Below are 24,581 nucleotides of genomic sequence, written 5' to 3'. Positions count from 1 at the left end.
AAAAATTTAAATCCTGAAAAAAAAAAATTTAGAATATATATATATATTTTTTTCATTAAAAGTGTGGCATTTACTTGAGAGATGGTTGGATACACAAGACAGCCAACACGACCTACTTTAACAAACAAAAACATAAATTTTGTCCTACCAAAAAAAAAAACCATAAATTTTGAATTTTTTTTTTAAAAAACAACATTAAAATCCCCCGGTGAATTCCTTAAATATGCCCTTTTATTGGGAAATTGTGCGATTAGGTTTTTTTTTTTTAATTATCGAACTAGATCAATTTTAAAGATAGTGTGTGAAAATTAAAAAAGAATCAACTTCAGCGAATTTTACAGAAAAAGCTTCAAATTAAATCTATTTTTAATTTTAGTTAGATGGTTAAATATTAGTGTTTTATTATTGAGCTTGGGTTCAATTCATTTCCTACTTACATTTTATTTTTTATTTCATGTTGCTTTAATTTTTAATTATTTCTAGTTAAGTTTTTAACATATTAGCTCATTTCGTTAGATAGTTAGATAATTACAATTACATCATTGAGTATGAGGTTCTATTATTTTTCTAAACATATTAATGTATCTTTTACTTCATGTTATTTCAAAAAAATTATTTTTAATTAATAAATATATTATTTTAAAATTTTCTATTTTATAAATAAAAGAATTAATAATAATAATATCATAAAAGGCAGTGAGTTGAACAAATAATAATCGCAATTTTGATTTGCGTAGTAAAAGAAAGTCCTCTTAATGTACATAGTTCAGCTACCATAATGATAGTATCATCGATGAATCAAAATTTTTTTACAATAATCACGAAATAGCACTTAAATTTTTATAAAGCCATCTATCACCCTAAACGAGTGAAAGATAGGAAATTCTGTTATCTTTGGAGCTAAAAACATGACATTCCATAACTTTACGAACAAATCATCCTTGTAGGGCTTATAAAAAAGCAACGGTGTTTGGAGCTCTTCTTATGGAAAGAACGTTGGCATTAAATAAAAGAAGATAAAAACACCAGGTGCCATAAATGTTGGCATCTGTCCCAAGTAAAATTAAAAGATGAAATGAAACTATTCACTCCCCCACTATCAGAAGCTAATCGGTCAGTTTAGAAAAATAAAAAATAGATGAAAATCCAATAAAAAGCTTATTTTTGAAATGATTTACAAAGATTCTTGAAATTGTTTCTATTTATCAGCTAAGTAGAGGTTTAATACCAACTTTTTTAATTTATCAGTTCAATTTCATGACATAATAACATCATAATTCTGAATTCAAACACCATACCGACTTTGAAAGTTTGTAAAGAGGTTTAATATCAAGGCGCCTTTAATTCGTTAATGTGAACTAAAATGTTTCTTTAGTTTTAACAATACGTTTACTCTCCTCTTGAGAGCCAACTCAGTTTTTCTTCGACTTTCCATTTTTAATAATCTCACATAAACACACACATTTCAATTCAGTTCAGATTCCAAACTATGGTGGCCATATCATTATCCGGCAGATCAAAGCTTTGGGTTTTAATCAAAAGGTTCATACTGGTTTTTTTTATTTATTTGGTTTTTAGACCTAATATTTTCTTTTCTACATTTTTCAAATTTCTTGTTTTCGTGAACAGAATATATAATCCTTCGGTCGTCTCAAGTTCATACTCGAATACCCAATATGTAACAGCCTAATTTTCAGTGGTGTCGGAACAGTGATTCGAGATCACTAAATCCGACAAATGAGTAGGAAATATTATTAATTTAGTGAGTATAAGTTAAATGTGAAGTTAGGAAAAATTTTAAAATAGTGAAATGTACAAATATATATATATATATATATATATATATATATATATTAAAATAATTAGAATTGAAAACGAGGTATCGAGACCTCGAGAATTTTAAATCGAGCTAGAAATTTTAAAGTACTGATAGCTAATTGAACAAAAATGACTAAATTGTATCAAATGCAAAATTATAGGAAATGATTAAATAGCTTAAATGATAAAAGAAAAAGGGTTTAAAAGGAAAATAGACCCAAGGTCTATTTGGGCTGGACGGCAAGAGCATGAAATCACCAAGAAAATAAGGGGAATTAAGGGTAAAATTGGAAAATTGCAAAATTTACTTAATAAAGCTAGGACTAAAGTGGAATTATCTAGATTTCTCTTTATTTTTCTGCATTCTCATCAGCAAAAACACCATGGAAGAGTTCCCTTAAGCTGGTTTTTCATATTTTTACTGCAAGTAAGTTCAATTCTTGATTATTTCTTGAAATTTTTGTGTTTTTGTAACTTTTACAACTAGGTCCATTTGTTGAATTCATTAGTTCTTGATTCTATGAAAGAAATTGAAAGTTTCTATGAATATGTGCTGGAAGTATATGATGATTTGATATAGAATTAGAGCTTTAAATTGTTTATATGCTGATTTTATTGAAAGAATTGAATAGAAAGTGAATGTTTGGGACCTAAATTGTAAAAGAGTTTGAAGTTAGAGTTTTATGTGGAAATTCTGAATTTCAATAGTTATGAAATAACTTATAATGTCTAGGAAAAGTATTAATTGAGAAAATTAGTTTAATTGAGGGTTAATTAAGTAAGGACTGAATTGTATGAATCTGTGAGATTTGGGGCAAAATGAAAATCAACATTTTGCACTAAAACATTTTTGGACAGCAGCAATAGTCTAACTTTGAAAAATATCCAAAAATTGTTGAATAAAATATGAAATTAAAACTTATTGAGTCTAGTTTCTTATAGAAGAAATGGTGTAAGCAATGGAATTCTAAATCATGAGATATAATAAGTTTTGTGAGACAATGTCAGAATGATTTTGGATTCCCCTGTTCTGACTTTGGAAAATCATCAAAAATTGGAGAAAAATAATTAAGGGATTAAATTTATATGTTTAAAATCCTTAAAGAGTCTATTTTCAATAGAAATAAGCAGGAACATCATCCGAATCTCAAATACGATGAGATAATTAATTCTTAGTGAAGAAGGGTTGGAACTGTCGACAGCAGAATAGGGGCAACTTTAAAGAATAAACTGTACTTATTGGCTAAACCAAAATTCTGAAAATTTTATGGTAATAAGATAAGTAAGTATAGTTTCAGGAAAATTAGCGGATCTTAATTTCGAGTTCTGTAGCTTAAGAAATAAATAATTTAGTGACTATGATGCAAATGGACAGTTTTGAATATACATAAGTAAATAGTGAAATTATTGATAATGTTACTTGTTGCATGTTATATAAATTAAGGATGTGGAATGGAGAGGAGGAGGAGGAAAATATGTATGAATATTCAGCTAGCATGGCTAATTTGTATGTTTTAGGCTCATGGACTAAATTGAATAAAAGTAAAAATTTTATGGGCAATTTTGTAAAAAAAGTTAAAAATGACCAATTTGCATGAAATGGATTATTTTATTATTTAAATTACAAAATTGAATGAAATTATTAATTTAGCTCAAAATCAGGGAAAAACATGTTTTAAGAATTAAATTGAAAAGTGTTGAAATTATGGAAAATTCTGACATTTTATAGAATTCATAGGTTGTTATCAATTTGTGTGAGAATAACGGCTGGAAATAAGGATTAAATTGCAATAATTTTATTTTATTTTAACCTAAGGATGAAATCGTCATTAATTAAAAGTTTAGGGGTAAAATGATAATTTTGTTTAGAGCATTAGTTGAATGTATTATAACATGAAATAAATGAAAACGACGATCAAATTTCTTTATAAAGATCCGGATGACTTGAATATGAGACTTGAACGTGGAAAAGAAAAGATATCGGATTAATGAAATATTTGATAAATGAATCGGTAACTCCGGTAATGCTCCGTAACTCTATTCCGGTGACGGATTCGGGTTAGGGGCGTTACACAATATCATAGCCGTCTCATTGGTGGCCTAATTCAATAGAGAAATCTCAACTTTCAAGCGAACAGCACCATGGGGATTTGCACATCCAGTGAAAAATTCGTACAAGAATGCCGTTACACACATGCCGCCATTGAGAAGCTTGGTGTCCTACTTGTGAATATTGGAGGACCAGAGAATCTTAATGATGTTCAACCCTTTCTGTGTAACTTGTTTGCTGATCCTGTACGTATAGCCTTTTTTTTATATCCATTTGTGGGTTTTTTAAAATCTACTAATGGTGATATCGTTTCCTCATGCAGGATGTAATACGGCTGCCTAAGCTGTTTAAGTTCCTTCAACGACCATTGGCAAAGTTAATTGATAAACATGTCAAATTGCATATTTTTTGTGCTTAATTTGGTTTATTGATGAACTGAACCCTGCTAATTAAGTGTTTTTATGATTTAATTCTTGTCAAGGGATGCAATTGATCAAAAGCAAGCTGAAAAGGGGCCAAATTAGAAGAAAATTATTGGAATGGGCCAAAGCGAAAAGGTGGAGCAAGCCAAGGACTAGTCATAAATTTGACTTTGTAAAAAGCCAAAAATAAGAAATTATATTTTAAGTTTATTTTAATTTTATTTATTTTTAATTATTATTATTTTAGATTTTATATTAATTTTCTTAAGCTATTTTTAGTAAACCCTATCTATATAAATAGGGGGTTTTAGTTCTTAGGAAATGATCCATTAATCAATTGTCTTTACATTCCTATTTCATTTTGGAATTCCATTATCCACCTTGTTTTTTCTTTTTCTTAATTCAATTGAGCATTAGATTATTTTTCCTATCCATCTCCACTACCTTTTTCATATAATTTCTATCATTTCCATAACCTTCAAGCATGATTAAATTCATGCCACACTAAACCCCTTTCAGCTTTAAGCCGGTGTTAACCCCGTCAAAATACCCGTGAGGTACGAACCCGAGCTGTTTAACTCCTAACTTTCGATATTTATTATTTCTCCGGATTAAGAGTATGACTTCGTCAACTCACAAAGTCAAGTCAATACTAAGTCAAAAAAGACGTCGTTTGAGTTAGTGTGGCTAGACGTACAGTTGGAATTCCGAAAGGATCGATTGTCTAATTGGTCTTCCGTGAACACATTGGCGTGCCAAGTGGGGATTGCTATTTGGTTCCGTCAAGGGAAGTAGTAACCGGATTTAAATGTCCCAACGCTTGAGGGCATTGGTTCGAGCTAGGCTTTTCTTGTAACGCCCCTAACCCGAATCCGTCACCGGAATAGAGTTACGGAGCATTACCGGAGTTACCGATTCATTTATCAGATATTTCATTAATCCGATATCTTTTCTTCTCCACGTTCAAGTCTCGTATTCAAGTCATCCAGATCTTTATAAAGAAATTTGATCGTCGTTTTCATTTATTTCATGTTATAATACATTCAACTAATGCTCTAAACAAAATTATCATTTTACCCCTAAACTTTTAATTAATGATGATTTCATCATTAGGTTAAAATAAAATAAAATTATTGCAATTTAATCCTTATTTCCAGCCGTTATTCTCACACAATTTGATAACAACCTATGAATTCTATAAAATGTCAGAATTTTCCATAATTTCAACACTTTTCAATTTAATCCTTAAAACATGTTTTTCCCCGATCTTGAGCTAAATTAATAACTTCATTCAATTTTGTAATTTAAATAATAAAATAATCCATTTCATTCAAATTGGTCATTTCTAACATTTTTTTTTACAAAATTGCCCATAAAATTTTACTTTTATTCAATTTAGTCTATGAGCCTAAAACATACAAATTAGCCATGCTAGCTGAATATTCATACATATTTTCCTCCTCCTCCTCTCCATTCCACATCCTTAATTTATATAACATGCAACAAGTAACATTATCAATAATTTCACTATTTACTTATGTATATTCAAAACTGTCCAAAACTGTTTTAGTGCAAAATGTTGATTTTCATTTTGCCCCAATTAATACTTTTCCTAGACATTATAAGTTATGTCATAACTATTGAAATTCAGAATTTCCACATAAAACTCTAACTTCAAACTCTTTTACAATTTAGGTCCCAAACATTCACTTTCTATTCAATTCTTTCAATAAAATCAGCATATAAACAATTTAAAGCTCTAATTCTATGTCAAATCATCATATACTTCTAGCAAATATTCATAGAAACTTTCAATTTCTTTCATAGAATCAATAACTAATGAATTCAACAAATGGACCTAGTTGTAAAAGTCACAAAAACACAAAAATTTCAAGAAATAATCAAGAATTGAACTTAATTGCAGTAAAAATATGAAAAACCAGCTTAAGGGAACTCTTCCATGGTGTTTTTTCTGATGAGAATGCAGAAAAATAAAGAGAAATCTAGATAATTCCACTTTAGTCCTAGCTTTATTAAGTAAATTTTGCAATTTTCCAATTTTGCCCTTAATTCCCCTTATTTTCTTGGTGATTTCATGCTCTTGCCGTCCAGCCCAAATAGACCTTGGGTCCATTTTCCTTTTAAACCCTCTTTCTTTTATCATTTAAGCTATTTAATCATTTCCCATAATTTTGCATTTGATACAATTTAGTCCTTTTTGTTCAATTAGCTATCAGTACTTTAAAATTTCTTGACAAAACTTTAATACTAACTTATTAACACTCCATAAATATTTATAAAAATGTTTATGGCTCGATTTAAAATTCCCAAGGTCTCGATACCTCGTTTTCAATTTTAATTATTTTAATATATATATATTTTAGTACATTTCACTATTTCAAAATTTTTCCTAACTTCACATTTAACTTATACTCACTAAATTAATAATATTTCCTACTCATTTGTCGGATTTAGTGATCTCGAATCACTGTTCCGACACCACTGAAAATTAGGGTGTTACACTTCTAGAACACAAAGCTGCCGGAGTTCTAAATCACCGACGTTTCATAGGTTGTTCGATCGGTAAGGGTTAGTTATAGGATGTTCCATAACTAATTTACACAAGAAAGAGTTGGTGTCCGAGGCGTCCTTGGTAGCTATAACTAGCTTATCGGAAAAGAAGAGTTCACCTAATTTCGAGGAACGGGTCAAAGACGGGAAAACCCGTGCTTAAGGCTAAGCTAAGTTTTATTGATTTTCCTTTAAATTATTTCGTTATTTATTTTTATTTCATCTTTTACTTTTTACTTTTTACGTTTTCTTGTGTTTATTTCAGGTTTTATATTTTATTTCCCCCCCTAAACGTCGCGGGCACGACAACTGCCCAGACACTAATCTGGTCAAGAAACAAACAATTTTCAGTAATTCCAGTCTCTGTGGGATCGACCCTACTCCCTATACTGCTTTAATTTGCAAACTAGGTGTAGGTTTATATTGGTGGAATCGACAGCCATCAGTTTTGGCGCCGTTGCCGGGGACTGGCAAAACTTTCAATTGTTTAAATTGTCTTCATGACCAGATCTTCATCCGGAGATCTCGGATACGACCCAGAGATCGAGAAATCAGTGCGAGCATAACGAAAAGAGACAGAAACTCTTAAACGTACAAGTAAAACAAGAGTTGAGCTAGGACAAGGGATCCTAGAATCCGACGTTGAAAAGTTAAGCGAAGTAATTCGCGCGGAAGCAATTCGACGTGGGAAACAAGTAGAAGAGGTTGAACCTGAGACCGAACCACTCTTTGAAACAAAAGGCAACCTCGATGAACTAGAAAGGATGGCCAACCGAACCATTCGTCAACTAGCCGCTGCTCCCAACGAGCAAACACCAGTATGCATTAACTATCCAACCGGAGGAACTCCTTTCGAATTGAAAACGGGCTTGATTCACCTTTTGCCCACTTTTAGAGGCCTGAAGAACGAAAATCCACACACTCACTTGAGAGAATTCCACATGGTCTGCTCAAGCATGAAACCCCAGGGAGTACCCGAAGATGAGATCAAACTTCGGGCCTTTCCTTTTTCTTTAGTTGATACAACAAAAGAATGGTTATCTTACTTACCTCCCGGTTCTATCACAACGTAGGATGACTTATCTCGTGTATTTCTTGACAGGTTCTTCCCAGCGTCACGAGCAGCCGAGCTTCGGAGGGACATAGTGGAAATTCGCCAATTGGAGAGTGAATCGCTCTACGACTACTGAGAGCGGTACAAAAAACTGTGTGCGAGTTGTCCTCAACATGGGTTGACCGAACAATCACTTCTTCAATATTTCTACGAGGGTTTGCTTTCTATGGAAATGAAGATGATCGACGCTGCTAGCAGAGGAACACTTGTCAATATGACCCCTCAAAGGGAAAGAGAGCTAATATCCACCATGACGGCAAATTCTCAACAATATCGGCCAAATTCGGAACTGATAAGACGGGTTAATGGGGTAAACGTTTCAACTTTAGAAGATAAATTGGATAAGCTTACGAATGTTGTTCAATCTTTGCTTACAGAAAAGAAGAGTTTGACCCCACTTTGTGGAATTTGTACTACGTCTGAACACCCGACAGATTTGTGCCCAATCCTTAACGACAATTCAACAACACATGTTGATGCTGTCGGAGGTTTTCCAGGACCTCCACAAAGACGCTATGATCCTTTCTCCAACACCTATAATCCTGGGTGGAAGGATCATCCCAACTTTAATTACGGAGCTAATCCCTGATATAATCCACCATACCAACCGAGACCTCTGCAACCACCACAACAACAACACAAGCCGAGCACATCTCTAGAAGCTGTTGTGGAAAGACTTGCCGCCGATGCTGCAAAATATCAACAGAGGACAGACGCATCAATACAAGAGTTAACTAATCAAGTTAGTAAACTCTCGATGGCAGTTAATCGCTTGGAGTCTCAAGGTAAATTACCTTCCCAGACAGAGCTGAACCCTCGGCAGAATGTCAGTGCAATCACTCTTCGCAGCGGAAAGGTTCTGGAAACAGTACCAACTAAAAGTCATGGGCAAGAAAAGGAAAAGGAAATGCAGATCTCCGATCTAACAACCAGGCCAGAGTCAGAAATTCAGAGACCAGTTGTAATGCCGCCTCCTTTTCTAGGGAGGCTTGTAAGGGATAAGAAAGAGAATGAGGAAAAAGAAATCCTCGAGACATTCAGGAAGGTGGAGGTAAATATTCCTTTACTCGACGCTATCAAACAAATCCCTCGTTATGCAAAATTCCTCAATGAGTTGTGTACTAGCAAGAGGAGGTTAATAGGTAACGAAATAGTAAATGTAGGAGAAAATGTCTCCGCAGTACTGCAAAAGAAAGTTCCGCCCAAATACAAGGACCAAGGTATGTTTGCTATTTCCTATGAGATAGGTAATGTAGGCATTAAGAAAGCCGTGTGTGATTTAGAGGCTTTTATTAATGTTATGCCTTATTCTATTTATAAGCTGATTAACGCGGGTCCTTTAAAAGAAACAGGAGTAATAATCCAGTTGGCGGACAGGTCAGTCGTCTATCCCGAAGGGCTGCTTGAAGACATCTTTGTTAAAGTTAACGAATTAGTTTTCCCTGCAGATTTTTACATTATTAGTATGGAAGATGATAATTCAACTAATTCGTCTGACATTTTGCTTGGAATGCCATTTCTAAGTACCGCAAGCGCAAAAATAGATGTTCGAAGTGGGACGCTGACCATGGAGTTTGATGGCGAAATTGTGAAATTCAATGTCTACGAGGCCATAGGTCATCCTAACTTACTATTAAATATTTCTAGCATTGATATTTTAGATTGTTTAACTCAATCTTATTTTGAATATCATGACTTTGATGAGTTGGAAACTGTCCTTTACAAAAACATTGACATGGAAGTTTTACATCATCTCGAGGAATTCGCAGTCATTAAAGATCCGTTGCAAGAAATCATCAATCACTTGGATATGCAACCTTCGTTGACAAACCGAGGTAACCAATTTGAACTATTACCTTCCCAAACTAAAATGTTACCCTCGGTTTTGCAGCCACCGATCTTGGAGCTTAAGCATTACCGGACCATCTTGAGTACGTCTTTTTGGGAGAGAAAGACACCTTACCAGTAATAGTGTCAAACAAGTTAACCAAAGACGAGGAGGAAAGTCTAGTTCGAGTTCTGAGAGATTATACGGAAGCTATTGGTTGGACGATAGCCGACATAAAAGGGCTAAGTCCATCCACCTGTATGCACAAAATTTCCATTGAAGACAACACGAAACCAAAGAGGGATGCTCAACGGTGCCTTAATCCACCCATGATGGAGGTAGTAAAGAAGGAGATCCAAAAACTGTTAGATGCTGGAATGATATATCCGATTTCTGACAGTAATTGGGTTAGCCCGGTTCATGTCGTGCCCAAGAAAACTAACGTGACAGTTGTGAAAAATCAGTTAGGTGAGCTGGTCCCTACATGAGTACAGAATGGATGGAGGGTTTGCATCGATTACAGGAAGTTGAATGCAGCTACCCGAAAAGACCATTTTCCACTCCCCTTCATCGATCAAATGCTTGAGCGATTAGCTGGTAAGTCCCATTATTGTTGTCTCGATGGGTACTCAGGATTTTTCCAGATTCCAGTGGCTCCGGAGGATCAAGACAAAACAACTTTCACATGTCCCTTCGGAACATTTGCGTATAGACGGATGCCGTTTGGACTCTACAATGCTCCGGCCACCTTCCAAAGATGCATAGTGAGTATTCTCTGATTACGTCGAGAAAATCATCGAAGTCTTTATGGATGACTTCATGGTATACGGTAACTCTTTTAACGAATGTCTCAATAATATTGCTAAGATATTACAAAGATGCCTAGAATTTAATCTTGTTTTAAATTATGAGAAATGCCATTTCATGGTTGACAAAGGATTAATTTTGGGTCATATAGTTTCCTCGAAAGGAATCGAGGTCGATAAGGCAAAAACGGATATTATTAACTCGTTACCTTACCCCTCATCAGTGTAGGAAGTTCGTTCGTTTCTTGGCCATGCAGGATTCTACAGACGATTCATGAAAGATTTCTCGAAAATCGAGCGACCACTTTGTAGTCTGTTACAAAAAGAATAAAGAATTTGAATTTGACCAGACTTGTAAAGACGCGCTTGATGTGCTGAAGCATAAATTGGTCTCCGCTCCCATAGTGCAGCCACCAAATTGGACCTTCCCGTTCGAAATTATGTGTGATGCGAGTGACCAAAGTGTGGGAGCTGTTCTTTGCCAAAGAATAAGGAAAGAGCCTCATGTTATCTACTATGCTTCGAAAATTTTGGATGCTGCCCAAGGCAATTACACAACGACCGAGAAAAAATTATTAGCTGTTGTGTTTGCTTTAGATAAATTCAGATCTTACCTATTAGAAACTAAGGTAATTATCTTTTTTGATCATGCTGCTTTGAAATATTTAATAGGTAAGAAGGAGGCAAAACCCCGACTGATCAGGTGGATTCTACTCCTACAAGAGTTCGATTTTGAAATAAGGATAAAAAGGGATGCGAAAACCTAGTAACTGACCATCTGAGTCGATTACCGATTCCAGTAGACGACACACCATTGAAGGACAACTTCCCAGATGAAAATATGTTTTCAGCAAATGCAGTTCATCCTTGGTATGCAGACATAGTGAATTACCTCGTCACAGGTACTGTTCCTTCAGATTTGCCAAGGTCTAAAAAAGATAAGATAAGAAAGGATGCACGATATTACATTTGGGACGATCCTTACCTTTGGAAGTATTGCTCGGATCAGGTAATACGACATTGTATAGCAGAAACAGAGGTACAGTCTATCTTAACTTTTTGTCATTCTTATGCATGCGGAGGGCACTTTGGACCTAAACGCACCGCACACAAAATTCTCGAATGTGGATTATTTTGGCCAAACATATTTCGTGATGCCTTTTATTTCTGCAAAACTTGTGAAAAATGCCAAAGAGTTGGCAACCTTAGTCGTCGAAATGAGATGCCTCTTACTCCTATTCATATTTGTGAAATTTTTGATGTGTGGGGCATCGACTATATGGATCCCTTCGTTTCTTCTTTCAGTAATTTCTATATACTCTTAGCTGTTGATTATGTCTCTAAGTGGATAGAGGCGAAGGCCACTCGCAATGATAGTGCTAAGACCGTAGTTGATTTTCTTAAAAGTTTTATTTTTTCCAGGTATGGCACTCCACGAGCATTAATCAGTGACAGAGGAACACATTTTTGCAATATGCTCGTAAGTGCACTTATGGAGAAATATGAAGTGACTCAACGAATTGCCACAGCTTACCATCCACAAACAAACGGGCAAGCTGAATTGTCAAATCGAGAGATCAAGTCTATTCTGGAAAAGACGGTTAAACCTAATAGGAAGGATTGGAGTTTAAGACTGAATGACGTACTTTGGGCCTATAGAACAGCTTACAAGGGACAAATAGGCATGTCACCTTATCGACTCGTTTTTGGTAAACCGTGCCACCTCCCGGTCGAGTTAGAGCATAAGGCTTTTTGGGCAGTTAAGCAATGTAATATGGAAATAGAGTCTGCGAGAAAATCTCGGAAATTAGACATCCAGGAACTCGAAGAAATCAGAAATGATGCATATGAAAATGCTCGAGTTTATAAAGAAAAGACGAAGGCATTTCATGACAAGTTCATCACTAGGAAGCAGTTCTCAATAGGACAAAAAGTGCTCCTATACGACTCCACTTTAAAAATCTTCGCTGGTAAGCTTCGATCCAAATGGATAGGACCGTTTATTATTACTAATTTATTTGCGAATGGTGCAGTGGAAATTCAAAGTGAAGAGACACGAAAGCGCTTTAAAGTGAATGGTCAACGACTAAAACCCTTTTTCGAGAATTTTCAAATACACACAGTTGAGGAGATTGTTGTCGATGAGCCAAAAGTTTGAATAACAGGTCGTCGAGCTAACGACGTTAAAAAAACACTTTTTGGGAGGCAACCCAAATTTATTTTCATTTAGTTTTAGTTTAAGTAAATTAGGATGTAAATAGATAAATTCTTATTTAACTTAGTCAATTTGATGTTTTCAGGAATACTGTGGAAGTAATTAATTTTCAAAAAGACGAGTAATGAAGGTGACGTGGGCACGACTTGCTAATGTGGTGATAGTAAAAAAAAAACCATCATCCATTAAAATTCCTACCCAAACCCATTTACCCACATACCTAAATACTTAAAACCTAAAAACCAAATTGCCCACATAAACCAAAACCCAAAATTAACCCAATACCCAAATCCAAACCCATTTACCCACAAGCTAAAATAACCCAAACCCAAATACAAAACTACCCATTTCCATTAAACCCACATAAATCTAAACCCAATACCCATACACACTCAACACCCACAAAACCCAATACTCAAAGTTGGCCCAACCTACACTTAACCCAATTACCTACCCAATATCCCAAATAAAAATTAAACAAAAAAATAAATTCAAACACCCAAAATCCCTAAATTCCCAAATCCTCTCATCTTCTTCATCTTCAACCTTTTCAAATACCAAAAGAAACCCTAACCCAAGCAAGCTACAACGTCGCCACCATCACACCCCTCATCGCCGGTCACCACCGTCGCCCCCCCTAGCCGTCGCACGCCACGCCTTCACCGATTGAATCGTCCACCGTTGTCAAAAGCACCAACACACCACTCCCCATTTTTTTTGCTTTTTCATAGCCTTCACCCCAACCCAACACCACCATTCGCTGGCACCTTTCACCGTCGATACACCGAAAAATGTGTCCTCAAGCCGTTGTCGCAACCCGTAACCGGTCTCCAACCGTGCCACCGCCGACAAATCACCCTCCACCTCCATTCTTATTTCGTTTTCCCCTCTTTGCCACGCCAAAAGCCGTCGTTCTCCATCGCCGATCTCGCATTCACGTCGCCGAACAGAGCCAACCACCCCCCATTTTCTTCCATCTCCTTCTCCTTTAAACCTCACAAAACCACCACCCAACTCCCACCTCCCACATTAACCGACGCCAACGCCGACACCCCCAACATCACCATCTAAAAAATCGACCAAAAACGCACCACTCGTCTTCACCACCGCCGTCGCTGCCGTTACTGCCGCCGTGCGCCGCCGTAACCCGTCATCGCCGAGACTATCTGAAACATCTATTTTTGGAGCTACAACCGGGACCATGGTCCAAACTCGGAACCAAGCGACAGACAATATCCCGATTTCACTCGATCGAAATCGACATCGGTTCTCCGCTGTAACGACCCGAATTTTACCGTTACAGAAAAAGTGTATTTTCGGGTCTCCGTTTCTGAAAAACGGATTCGTAAATATTTATTAAAAATATTTACGAAGTAAAATAAGTGGTTAATTAGAGTTTAATTAAGTAAATTTAATTTAATTAAGAGTAATTAAGAAAATGGACTAAATTGAATAAGGGGTAAAAGTTGAATTATAGATTAAAAGAAAATAAAAAGGACTAAAAAGGAAATAGAAACAGAATGAAACGAAACAGAGAGCAGGGGAGAAAAAGAAATAAAGAAGGAGAGAAAAGGAAAAATTGAAGGTTTGAAGCTTTAAGCTCTAATAGGTAAGTCAATCAAGCCCTTTTTACTTAATTTTGATGTTTTAGAAGTTTTAGAATAAAGTTTTGATGAAATTAAGTTGATATTTTGATAGTTATTAGATTTATAGATATTGTCCATGTTAAATAAAATGATGAATTAAGGGCTAAATTGATAGAAATTCAAGTTAAAAATGATACAATGATTGAATTGTAAAGTGATTTATAAGTTTTATGCTTTAAGGACTAAATTGAAAGAATTTCGAAATTATGGTTTTATGATGAAAAATAGATAATTATGTCTAAGTTTGGTTAAAAATTGAGTAGAAATAAAGTATGAATTAAGATAGAAAAGTAAGTGAATTTAGTTAGAATTAAATTGAAATTAAAATAAATCAACATTTTGTACTAAGACTATTTTGGACAGCAGCAGTAGTCTAAGTTTGAAAAATCACCAAAAATTTTAGAAATTGAATTAGAGAATGAATAAAATATGGAATTAAATATTATTGAGTCTAGTTTCTTATAGAAGAAACAATATAAGCAATTGAATTGTAAATTATGAGATATAATGAATTTTGTGAGACAAGGTCAGAATGAATTTGGGTTCCCCTATTCTGACTTTGGAAAATTACCAAAAATTGAATAAAAATAATTAGAGGCTTAAAGTTATATGTTTAGAATCCCTAATGAGTCTATTTTCAGGAGAAATCAACGGGAATATTATCCGAGTTTTGTACTGTGAGATAATTAATTTTTAGTGAAGAAGGGACGAAACTGTTAGACAGCAGAATAGGGGTGAATTTAAAGAATAAACTGTACTTAATGGCTAAACCAAATATTCTGAAAATTTTATTGTAAGAAGATTTGTGAGTCTAGTTTCAGGAAAAATTAGCGGATCTTAATTTAGAATTCTGTAACTCAAGATATGAATTAGTAATGTATTAATGATTATGAATTGTATTAATTTCGTAGTCAATGTGGTACCAGAAATCTCGGCTAAGAAAGGACAAGACAAAGTCAACGGGAGTTAGCTTGAAAATTAGGGTTTGTATTTCTATAATCCGAACGTAGTTATTATTTGTTATATTTATATACATATGGCAATTTTTAGTGTTAGAATTATGATGTTTTACAATTGGAATGGATTGATTTTGGTATGCGATGAATTTATTGAATTTATATTTATTGAATTATATAATATATATGATTTATGTAGAAATTTGAATATTGAATGAATATTATATTGAAAAATATATTGATTGGAAATATGAGGAAATTGATATGAATATATAAGATTGTGATAATTGAATATTTGATATTGAAAAGTGAATTGAATTGTATTGAATTATGAATTAATGTGAATAATTGAAATATATTGTTGAATTGAATAATTAATGTGAAATAATTGTGATAATTAATGTGAATAATTGTATGAATTGTGAAAATGGGTGAATATATGTGATTATCAGAATGGTATATTGATGAAAGAATTATTAAATTGAGATAGTGAATGAAATACCCTATTAACTAGTCGGGCTGAGTCGGATATAATTGGCATGCCATAGGATCTGGAAGTGTACGGGATTTGTCGGCTTTATCGATCAGGCACTTTATGTGTCGTATTTCAGGCACCTCGTGTGTCGTATTAGGCACCTCGTGTCATTTTAGGCACTTTATGTGTAGTATACTGATCAGGTACTATGTACCGTTTTAGGCACAATGTGCCGTACTGGTGTGTTTGGGTTGGAATCCGTGTATCTGTCAAAGTTCGGGTTTGTTAATAGGGGTAAATAAGTGAAAGATAAATCGAATAAATTTGATTGATCAAGCTATTGAAATGAAACGAGAAATTGAATTGAGAATTGAAAATTTAGATATGAAATTGAAAATATGAACCAAAGGTTCATGAAATGATTGGAGTTCGAATTGATGATATACGATGCCACTTGATGAATTGAAATGTGATTTGAGATATATGAATCGTATGTATATACTGAAAGCTACCAGGGATAGTAAGTTGATATGATATAAATGAAATTGACAGTTATTGAAATGAATTAAAATGGAATATGATTGATAAGTGTATAGTTGAATATAGTTTAATGATATTGAATTGTGAGTAAATTAAGGAAAGCTATACCGAGTGGTAAGTGAAAGAATGGAGTAAATAATAATGGATTTAGTTAAGAATTGAACAATTATGTTCTTGTGTTTATTATATGATTTGTATAAAATTTATATGGTAAGTAGTTGAAATTTATCTATGGATAAATAATTGCATAATTGTAATTGTTATTATGATCTTAAGTATTTGTTATATTATTAAATGTTCGGATTTTAGAAATACCACTGAGTATACCATACTCAGCGTACGGTTTGTTTCCGTGCGCAGGTTAAGTAAAGATAGTACATTGAATCAGCATCCCAGGACGATCCCGAATTCATTAAGGTAAAGTATGTTGAGTATTGATAGTGGCATGTACCCAGGATGTTTAAGGAGACTCATTTAGGTTGTAGAAGTATTGATGAAATGAGTAAATTATGGTTGGCAACGGTATGTAGTATGAATTTTGAAATTTACTGTTCATATTGGACCGCGAGGGCCCATTAAAGGGATGACATCTTAAAACTAGGATATGTGTGAATATTTATTTTAATTAATGATCGAAATTGGACTGTACTGACTGGTAATGTCTCGTAACCCTGTTCCATTGACGGTATAGGGTTAGGGGACGTTACATCCGCGCCTCCTGTCATCGATATCACCGACGATGAACCTCTTTCACCTCTTCCGAGACGAACGGCCGCGCAACCAAGAGCCCGCTGACGACGAAGTCTAACCCCGGCCGACACAAGCACTTCAGGCAGCCCAGAGGAAGTCGAAACTTCTAACATCCATGTCGAGCCTACACCCACCGTTGTTGAACAAGTCTCTCAACACCAAACCCGAAGTCATTGACGGTTGACACGTGAGCCATTGACGCCCCCGCACAGCAGTACTGAAGCTGCTGAACGAAATCCCCCACCCGACTCGCCTAACGAGCACGTTCGACCACCCCGAGCAAATCAACGCAACAGACGTAATCGAGCAAATGTTATTCCTACCGATAGTCGTTTGCGAGGATTTCTAGAGTTTTTGACATCGGAACAGCAAACACGATACAACGCTAACCGACAACGCTCGCTTCCGGTCTGTAAGCAAATCGATTTCCCTACTTTTGAACTTCTAGATATTCATGATGCAGTGCTCCATTATTTTGATGCTATTGGTTGGACTCTATTTGCTAATATTACTTGTGATGCATATTATGAATTAGTATATGAGTTTTATACCACATTTAGTTTCAATATAAATGCATTGCAAACTGTTGAAACACAAAATATAGTTTGCTTTCGTTTGCTTGGAAAAGACTTTCGTATGTCTGTTTCAGAATTTAACATTGCCATGGGTTTCATCCACCCTAATGACATTCAATCCGATGCCTATCATTCTGCTCTTTTAGATGTTCCCAATGACTTCGATGCTCAGCATGTTTATCGTGTTTTAACTAATTCTGACCAACTTTATAATCCAAAGACCATAAAAGATTTATGGGTGCATGAGCCTACTTTAAAATACATACACCGATTTTTAGCATTTTGTTTTTCAGGTAGAAATGACGCATAAGCTGCTTTGACTAAAACTGAACTGTTCTTTTTGTGGTGTATGCATTCGGGTATTAAAGTTAATTTAGGATATTGGTTTGCACGAAATTTTCATGCTGTTTTGAGTTACAACCGTCCACTTATACTTGGATCATTTATTTCAAATTTAGCCTCTCGACTTTTTGAATCTGAAATTGATTTCGCAACCTTCACATGTGCATATCGTATGGACCACCTAGATGTACATTGTTTGGATTCTATGGGATTGCTTGCCGGCACCCCTACTTTGTGTTATTTTGTTCCTCCAGGTACACGGGCTGCTCGGGAAAATAGAGTTTTTCGTAAACATCCACACACTAATACGAGAGAGCAAGAAGAACACCCTTTGACTATGGAGGCCCGTTTAAGTCGAATCGAAGCTAGACTTGAAACAATGGAAACACAAGTCACCACCATCCTCAATATCCTGCAAAGTCGCGACTCTCAACACCAATGATGTCATTAAAATACACGGGGAGTGTTCTGAACTTTTTCATTTTTAATTTATTTTGAGCTGCTGACTTTATTTTACATGCTTGAGGACAAGCATAGTTTAAGTGGGGGGGTTGGATTGATATGTTAATTTTTGCTGCATGTCTTTCTCTTTTGCATGTGTTCAATCTTACGATAAATTCTTTCGACAATTTATTCAACATTTGAGCCTTAAAACCTCATACTTAGTCGATTTAAGCAATTGGGCAAATTTCGAATTAAATGTTTAAGTATATAGATTGGTCGACATTTAGGTTTTAAAATTGGTATATGTAGCTAGAATTTTTTTCGCATGAATTGATTGATTGAATAAAATATGTTTGCTTGTGCATAAATAAATTAATAAAGGTTCAGGCTATGAATGAAGTTTTGCAAACGTGACCGAATTGAGTAACCGGCGCAGGGTGCTTGGCTTGTCATCTTGTCTCGCGTAAAAAGGTTCGAGTGACAAGTCGATAACTTACAAACATTCCGCTAGCTGAACACCCCATAAAATTAAAAAAAAAAAGAGAAAAAATAATACATAATAAATAAAGACTGTTTGAACTGAGTAACCGGGATAGGGTGCTTGGGTTGTCATCCTAGTTCACGTAAAAAGGTTTGATCTTGTCTATTAATTTTCTGATGCATAGTTAATTAATAATGCCATGCAAATTATGGGATTCAATCTCTATTTAGCGAAATTGTTTAGTTGACATATTTCAATTTTATGACACTTGTTGATTAAAATGTATATTTTGAACATTTATTTCTTTTTGCCTATGTTGTTTGCATTGATTGAGGATATGGAAAAGGGGCTCGACTTTTAATAAATTGTGGAATTAATTCTAATGTTTGAAAGAACAACATGCTTGAGGGCAAGCATGAGCTAAGTAGGGGGATTTGATAAACATGTCAAATTGCATATTTTTTGTGCTTAATTTGGTTTATTGATGAACTGAACCCTGCTAATTAAGTGTTTTTATGATTTAATTCTTGTCAAGGGATGCAATTGATTAAAACAAGCTGAAAAGGGGCCAAATTAGAAGGAAATTATTGGAATGGGCCAAAGCGAAAAGATGGAGCAAGCCAAGGACTAGTCATAAATTTGACTTTGTAAAAAGCCAAAAATAAGAAATTATATTTTAAGTTTATTTTAATTTTATTTATTTTTAATTATTATTATTTTAGATTTTATATTAATTTTCTTAAGCTATTTTTAGTAAACCCTATCTATATAAATATGGGGTTTTAGTTCTTAGAAAATGATCCATTAATCAATTGTCTTTAGATTCCTATTTCATTTTGGAATTTCATTATCCACCTTGTTTTTTCTTTTTCTTAATTCAATTGAGCATTAGATTATTTTTCCTATCCATCTCCACTACCTTTTTCATATAATTTCTATCATTTCCATAACCTTCAAGCATGATTAAATTCATGCCACACTAAACCCCTTTCAGCTTTAAGCTGGTGTTAACCCCGTCAAAATACCCGTGAGTTACGAACCCGAGCTGTTTAACTCCCAACTTTCGATATTTATTATTTCTCCGGATTAAGAGTATGACTTCGTCAACTCACAAAATCAAGTCAATACTAAGTCAAAAAAGACGTCGTTTGAGTTAGTGTGGTTCAATCGGTAAGGGTTAGTTATAGGACGTTCCATAACTAATTTACACAAGGAAGAGTTGGTGTCCGAGGCGTCCTTGGTAGCTATAACTAGCTTATCGGAAAAGAGGAGTTCACCTAATTTCGAGGAACGGGTCAAAGACGGGAAAACCCGTGCTTAAGGCTGAGCTAAGTTTTATTGATTTTCCTTTAAATTATTTCGTTATTTATTTTTATTTCATCTTTTACTTTTTACTTTTTACGTTTTCTTGTGTTTATTTCAGGTTTCATATTTTATTTCCCCCCCAAACGTCGCGGGCACGACAACTGCCCAGACACTAATCTGGTCAAGAAACAAACAATTTTCAGTAATTTCAGTCTCTGTGGGATCGACCCTACTCCCTATACTGCTTTAATTTGCAAACTAGGTGTAGGTTTATATTGGTAGAATCGACGGCTCCCAAAACCAAACAACGGTATGCTGCCATTGGTGATGGCTCACCTTTGCGTAGAATAACTGAAGAATAGGTAAAAATGAAAATCCCTTAATTCTAAAAATTTGAGACGGTTACTTTGTGCCGGGGCCCGAAAATTTTGTTGCACGCAGGCAGATGCTCTTAGAACGGCTTTGGAAGCTAAGAATTTACATGCCAATGTATATGTGGGAATGCGATATTGGTACCCTTTCATGGAAGAGGCAATTCAGCAGGTTCGTAATCATATCTTTTGATGGTCTTTTCAGTCTTCAAATGCATTTTTTTTTCTATATTTCTAAGCATTATTTATTTTATGCAGCAGATTAAGCGGGACAGGATAACGAAGCTTGTTGTACTGCCATTGTTTCCTCAGTTCTCAATCACAACAACTGGGTCAAGCATACGAGTTTTGCAGCGAATATTCATGTAGGTGTTAGATCATTTTTATTAAGCCTATTCCAGCTTGAAACCCTCCATTGTTGTTCGCCGTTCGGCTCTGAATGCAAGTTATGTTTCAGGGACGATGCATATTTATCAAGATTACCTGTTTCGATCATCCGCTTTTGGTACCGGCAACAGGGTTATATTAGGTCTATAGCTGATTCAATTGTGACACAGTTGAGCAAATTTGAAAAGCCTGAAGAGGTCCTTATATTCTTTAGTGCCCATGGTGTGCCCGTTAGCTACGTTGAGAATGCTGGAGATCCGTACAAGAATCAAATCGAGGAGTGCATATACTTAATTATGCGAGAGCTGAAAGCTAGAGGAGCCAGAAACGATCATACTCTTGCATATCAGGTTAGTTTTAGAACCCGAGTATCTGCTTTCACTTGGAATAATAACGACAACTTATCCATGCTTGCCTTACAGAGTCGAGTTGGTCCGGTGCAATGGCTGAAGCCCTACACTAATGAAGTTCTCGTTGAGCTTGGCCGGAAAGGTGTGAAGAGTCTTCTAGCTGTTCCGATAAGGTACATGGCTTGTTATCATGTGGACCGAAATGCTTAGGTTATGTGGTGGTAGATTAATTCAATTTCCATCACAAATTTCAGCTTTGTAAGTGAGCACATAGAGACTCTTGAAGAGATAGACATGGGATACAAGGACTTAGCTCTTAAATCCGGTATAAAGAATTGGGGTCGGGTGCCTGCTCTAGGTTGCACCTCTTCATTCATCACAGATCTAGCTGATGCTGTGGTTGAAGCTCTACCATCTGCAAAAGCCCTATCAATCTTAAGGGAAACTGCCAAAGAATCCGACTGCCGTTGAATTCCCGAAATCCCTTTTCTCTGGAGCTTGAGATAGGAAAACGTGAAAATGATAGCGATCTTAAAATTGAGAATAATACAAGTGCATGAATCAAAAGGAAAATGGAATTAACCTACCAAAACCAACAAGAGGATTGAGGGAGGGCATTTTGAGATTTTATTTTCATTCACTTTTGGTCTTTCATAATTTCCATGTTCAAAGAGGTGCAGAAAGCTGCTTATGACCACATGTTCTTTGTATATCTGCCGCTATCCTTAAGAAATATCTGTGCATATTGACTGCACAGCGTTTGGTTATGCATCTTGTTATGAGATTGATCATATTTATGCAAGAATGAAGATGAGATAAGAAAATTATTGAAACAGAAAAGGTTATCGCTAGCTCAGTCTGATTTTTCTTATAGAACGGCAAAACCGTATGTTTTGACGGAAACATTCAAGAAAACGAATATAGTAAAAAGCTAGACCAGCTCATCTTCAGAAGCCGTTATTGGTGACTCAATTAGATGTAATAGCCGGTGAAGGTGAAACCTCGACCAACAATCTCTCCTGTACAATACCAAGCAAAACATTCTAACCCGAACAGTGTAGCAATTCCTGCATCTTCAATCTTCCATTCATTCCTTTTCTTCCACATTAGCTTCACATAATCCATCTCCTTCTGGAATGCCTCGTATCGGCTAGGAATGCTGCATCGAATCACATGTACATATCATCACAAGCACAGAAAATCACAATCAAACAACACTAAGCAGTGACGATACAAGAAGGGAAACTTGTCTGTAAACAAAGCAATATCCAATGGATCAGCATGACGGTTTGATCAATGCAGGGAAGCATAGGGCAATCGATAGAGGCTCAAGGAAAAAGTGAAAAACGAATATACGATATTGGGAGAAGTCTAGGCTAACGTTTAACACTAAAATGCAGCCACGCCTTTTGTTTCAACCCGTTGCCATGCTTTGCATGGCATTGTTTGTTATAGGAGAGACAAAAGTCGAAGCAATAACTCGAAACAAGGACAAGAACCCTCTCCGTTGCCCTTTTACCGTTGACACCAAGATCAACTACCAGCATAAGCTTTCAGCTCAGACCTTTAACATTCGACCGTCATTTGCAGCGTCTATCAATCTATATGCAAAGAATCTCAAAAAAAAGGGAAAGATATCACCCAAAATTACAATGCAGTGGTTTGGTCATAGGAGATAACCTGGCTAGACGAGTGTAAAATAATTGCTTTGATAAAAGGTTACATTTCTCAACAGTGGGTGGGTCCTGAATGTAGTGTTTATTCTGCTCAAGTAGCTGCTTGTAGTACAGAGGAGCGTGCTTTGATACCAACTGGGATGCTCGAGTTGCCTTGGACTGCAACTGAGCCAACTTCAATGTCAACGCCATTAGCTTCACAAATAAAACCAAATATCATGATTGAATCCGTATAATTTTACGATAAAGCGTTCGATTTGCACCAAAAGATATTCAACTCAGCGTCGTCGTTCGTAAAATTTGAACATTCTCCATCAAATCATTCCAGAATTGCGCGTCTTAAATTCATCATACCGTGACGTAATTACCACACGATACATATATCCAAATTCTAAAGATCAAATCAACAAATCAATTTGAAACAAGAGAGGAGACGTAATTTCTTAAGCAGCATTAAACTAATTAAAACAAGGAAATGAAAAAGACGGGAAATATGAACATGTTCCATAAAAAACCTATAAACCCTCCATAGAACTCGGTCGGTAAACAATGAAGATTAAAGAAAGAGACAACAGTATAAAAGTTGAATAAGGAAATATTAAGAAGCAAATAAGAGTGAAGCGTGCGAACCTGTGAAGAGAAAAAAAATGAATAGTTTTTTTCCGATATGTGCGTGGGGGATGAGAGAGAGCAAATTGAGAACCGAGAATATAACTTACCCTATTAATATAAATTCCTTCCTGGTGAGTTTTACTAGCTTGAACGTTCATTATTACGCCATCTGTCAGAGACCCAGTCTCCCCGTCGCCGAAGAACACGATACAATTTTCAGTTTCAAGTTTTAACACATGGCAGCGAAGAATTAACTTTGAATACAACCTGGTTAGTCTACAATCTCCTCATTTTCCTCCTGTTTTTGGCCATACTCTCTAAAGTGATCCCCATTTTTTTGTTCATTGTGACGATTTTGCCAGAAAGATATCATATGTTGAATTAAATTATGGCACCATTATTGTCAAGAAAAATAATCGAATACTCCCACTATAATTCATTATATTTAGGCTCGAAAATGAAGCGAAATTTTCGGCACACAGAGAGCTGAGCAGCGAGAAATTCTATCTTTTTTTTTTCCCCTCATTCCTTTCGATTCAGCCATGGTCTCACACCGATAGGATTTTAGGTTTGGAAAAATAAAAGGCGAAAGCACATGAGAAAAAAAATGGCAAATATTGGAACGTCAGAGACCGAAAATCACAAGATGAAAATTGTAAGATTAACGGAATAATAAATGGTAACGTCGGTTTACCAATTTAACAGGGGGTATTTCAGTAAATTTCACTTTTTTGGGTATTATTATTTTCAGTTTGTTTGGCCCAGATGGCAATTGCTTGCTCCCTCGTCGATCATTGATAGGAATGCTGCAGCATCTGCCTTGTATAACATTATAACCAACCTCCAC

The 24,581-nt window shown here is 35.4% G+C and overlaps 1 protein-coding gene and 1 pseudogene across 2 annotated transcripts; one reads left to right on the top strand and one right to left on the bottom strand.

The window, feature by feature from the left end:
- The first annotated feature begins 1,489 nt into the window (after positions 1-1,489).
- LOC108455390 (ferrochelatase-2, chloroplastic-like) lies at positions 1,490-22,286 on the top strand (annotated as a pseudogene).
- Positions 22,287-22,288: 2 nt separating this feature from the next.
- LOC108456690 (uncharacterized) lies at positions 22,289-24,581 on the bottom strand. 2 transcript variants are annotated; one of them, XM_017755284.2, is made up of 3 exons: positions 23,842-24,581; positions 23,127-23,317; positions 22,289-22,605 (listed from the first exon to the last, which is right to left on the bottom strand). In XM_017755284.2, exons 1-3 carry the CDS (start codon positions 23,890-23,892, stop codon positions 22,419-22,421), a joined length of 429 nt encoding a protein of 142 aa, XP_017610773.1. In that variant the 5' UTR covers positions 23,893-24,581; the 3' UTR covers positions 22,289-22,418. The 2 variants fall into 2 exon arrangements, with proteins under 2 accessions (XP_017610773.1, XP_017610774.1); XM_017755285.2 differs by having other exon boundaries at positions 23,753-23,867.

Source organism: Gossypium arboreum, chromosome 5, assembly GCF_025698485.1.
Source record: "Gossypium arboreum isolate Shixiya-1 chromosome 5, ASM2569848v2, whole genome shotgun sequence".
In the NCBI taxonomy this organism is placed as follows: domain Eukaryota; kingdom Viridiplantae; phylum Streptophyta; class Magnoliopsida; order Malvales; family Malvaceae; genus Gossypium; species Gossypium arboreum.
Note: the sequence above shows the minus strand (reverse complement) of the source record. Positions and strands in the feature narration are given on the sequence as shown.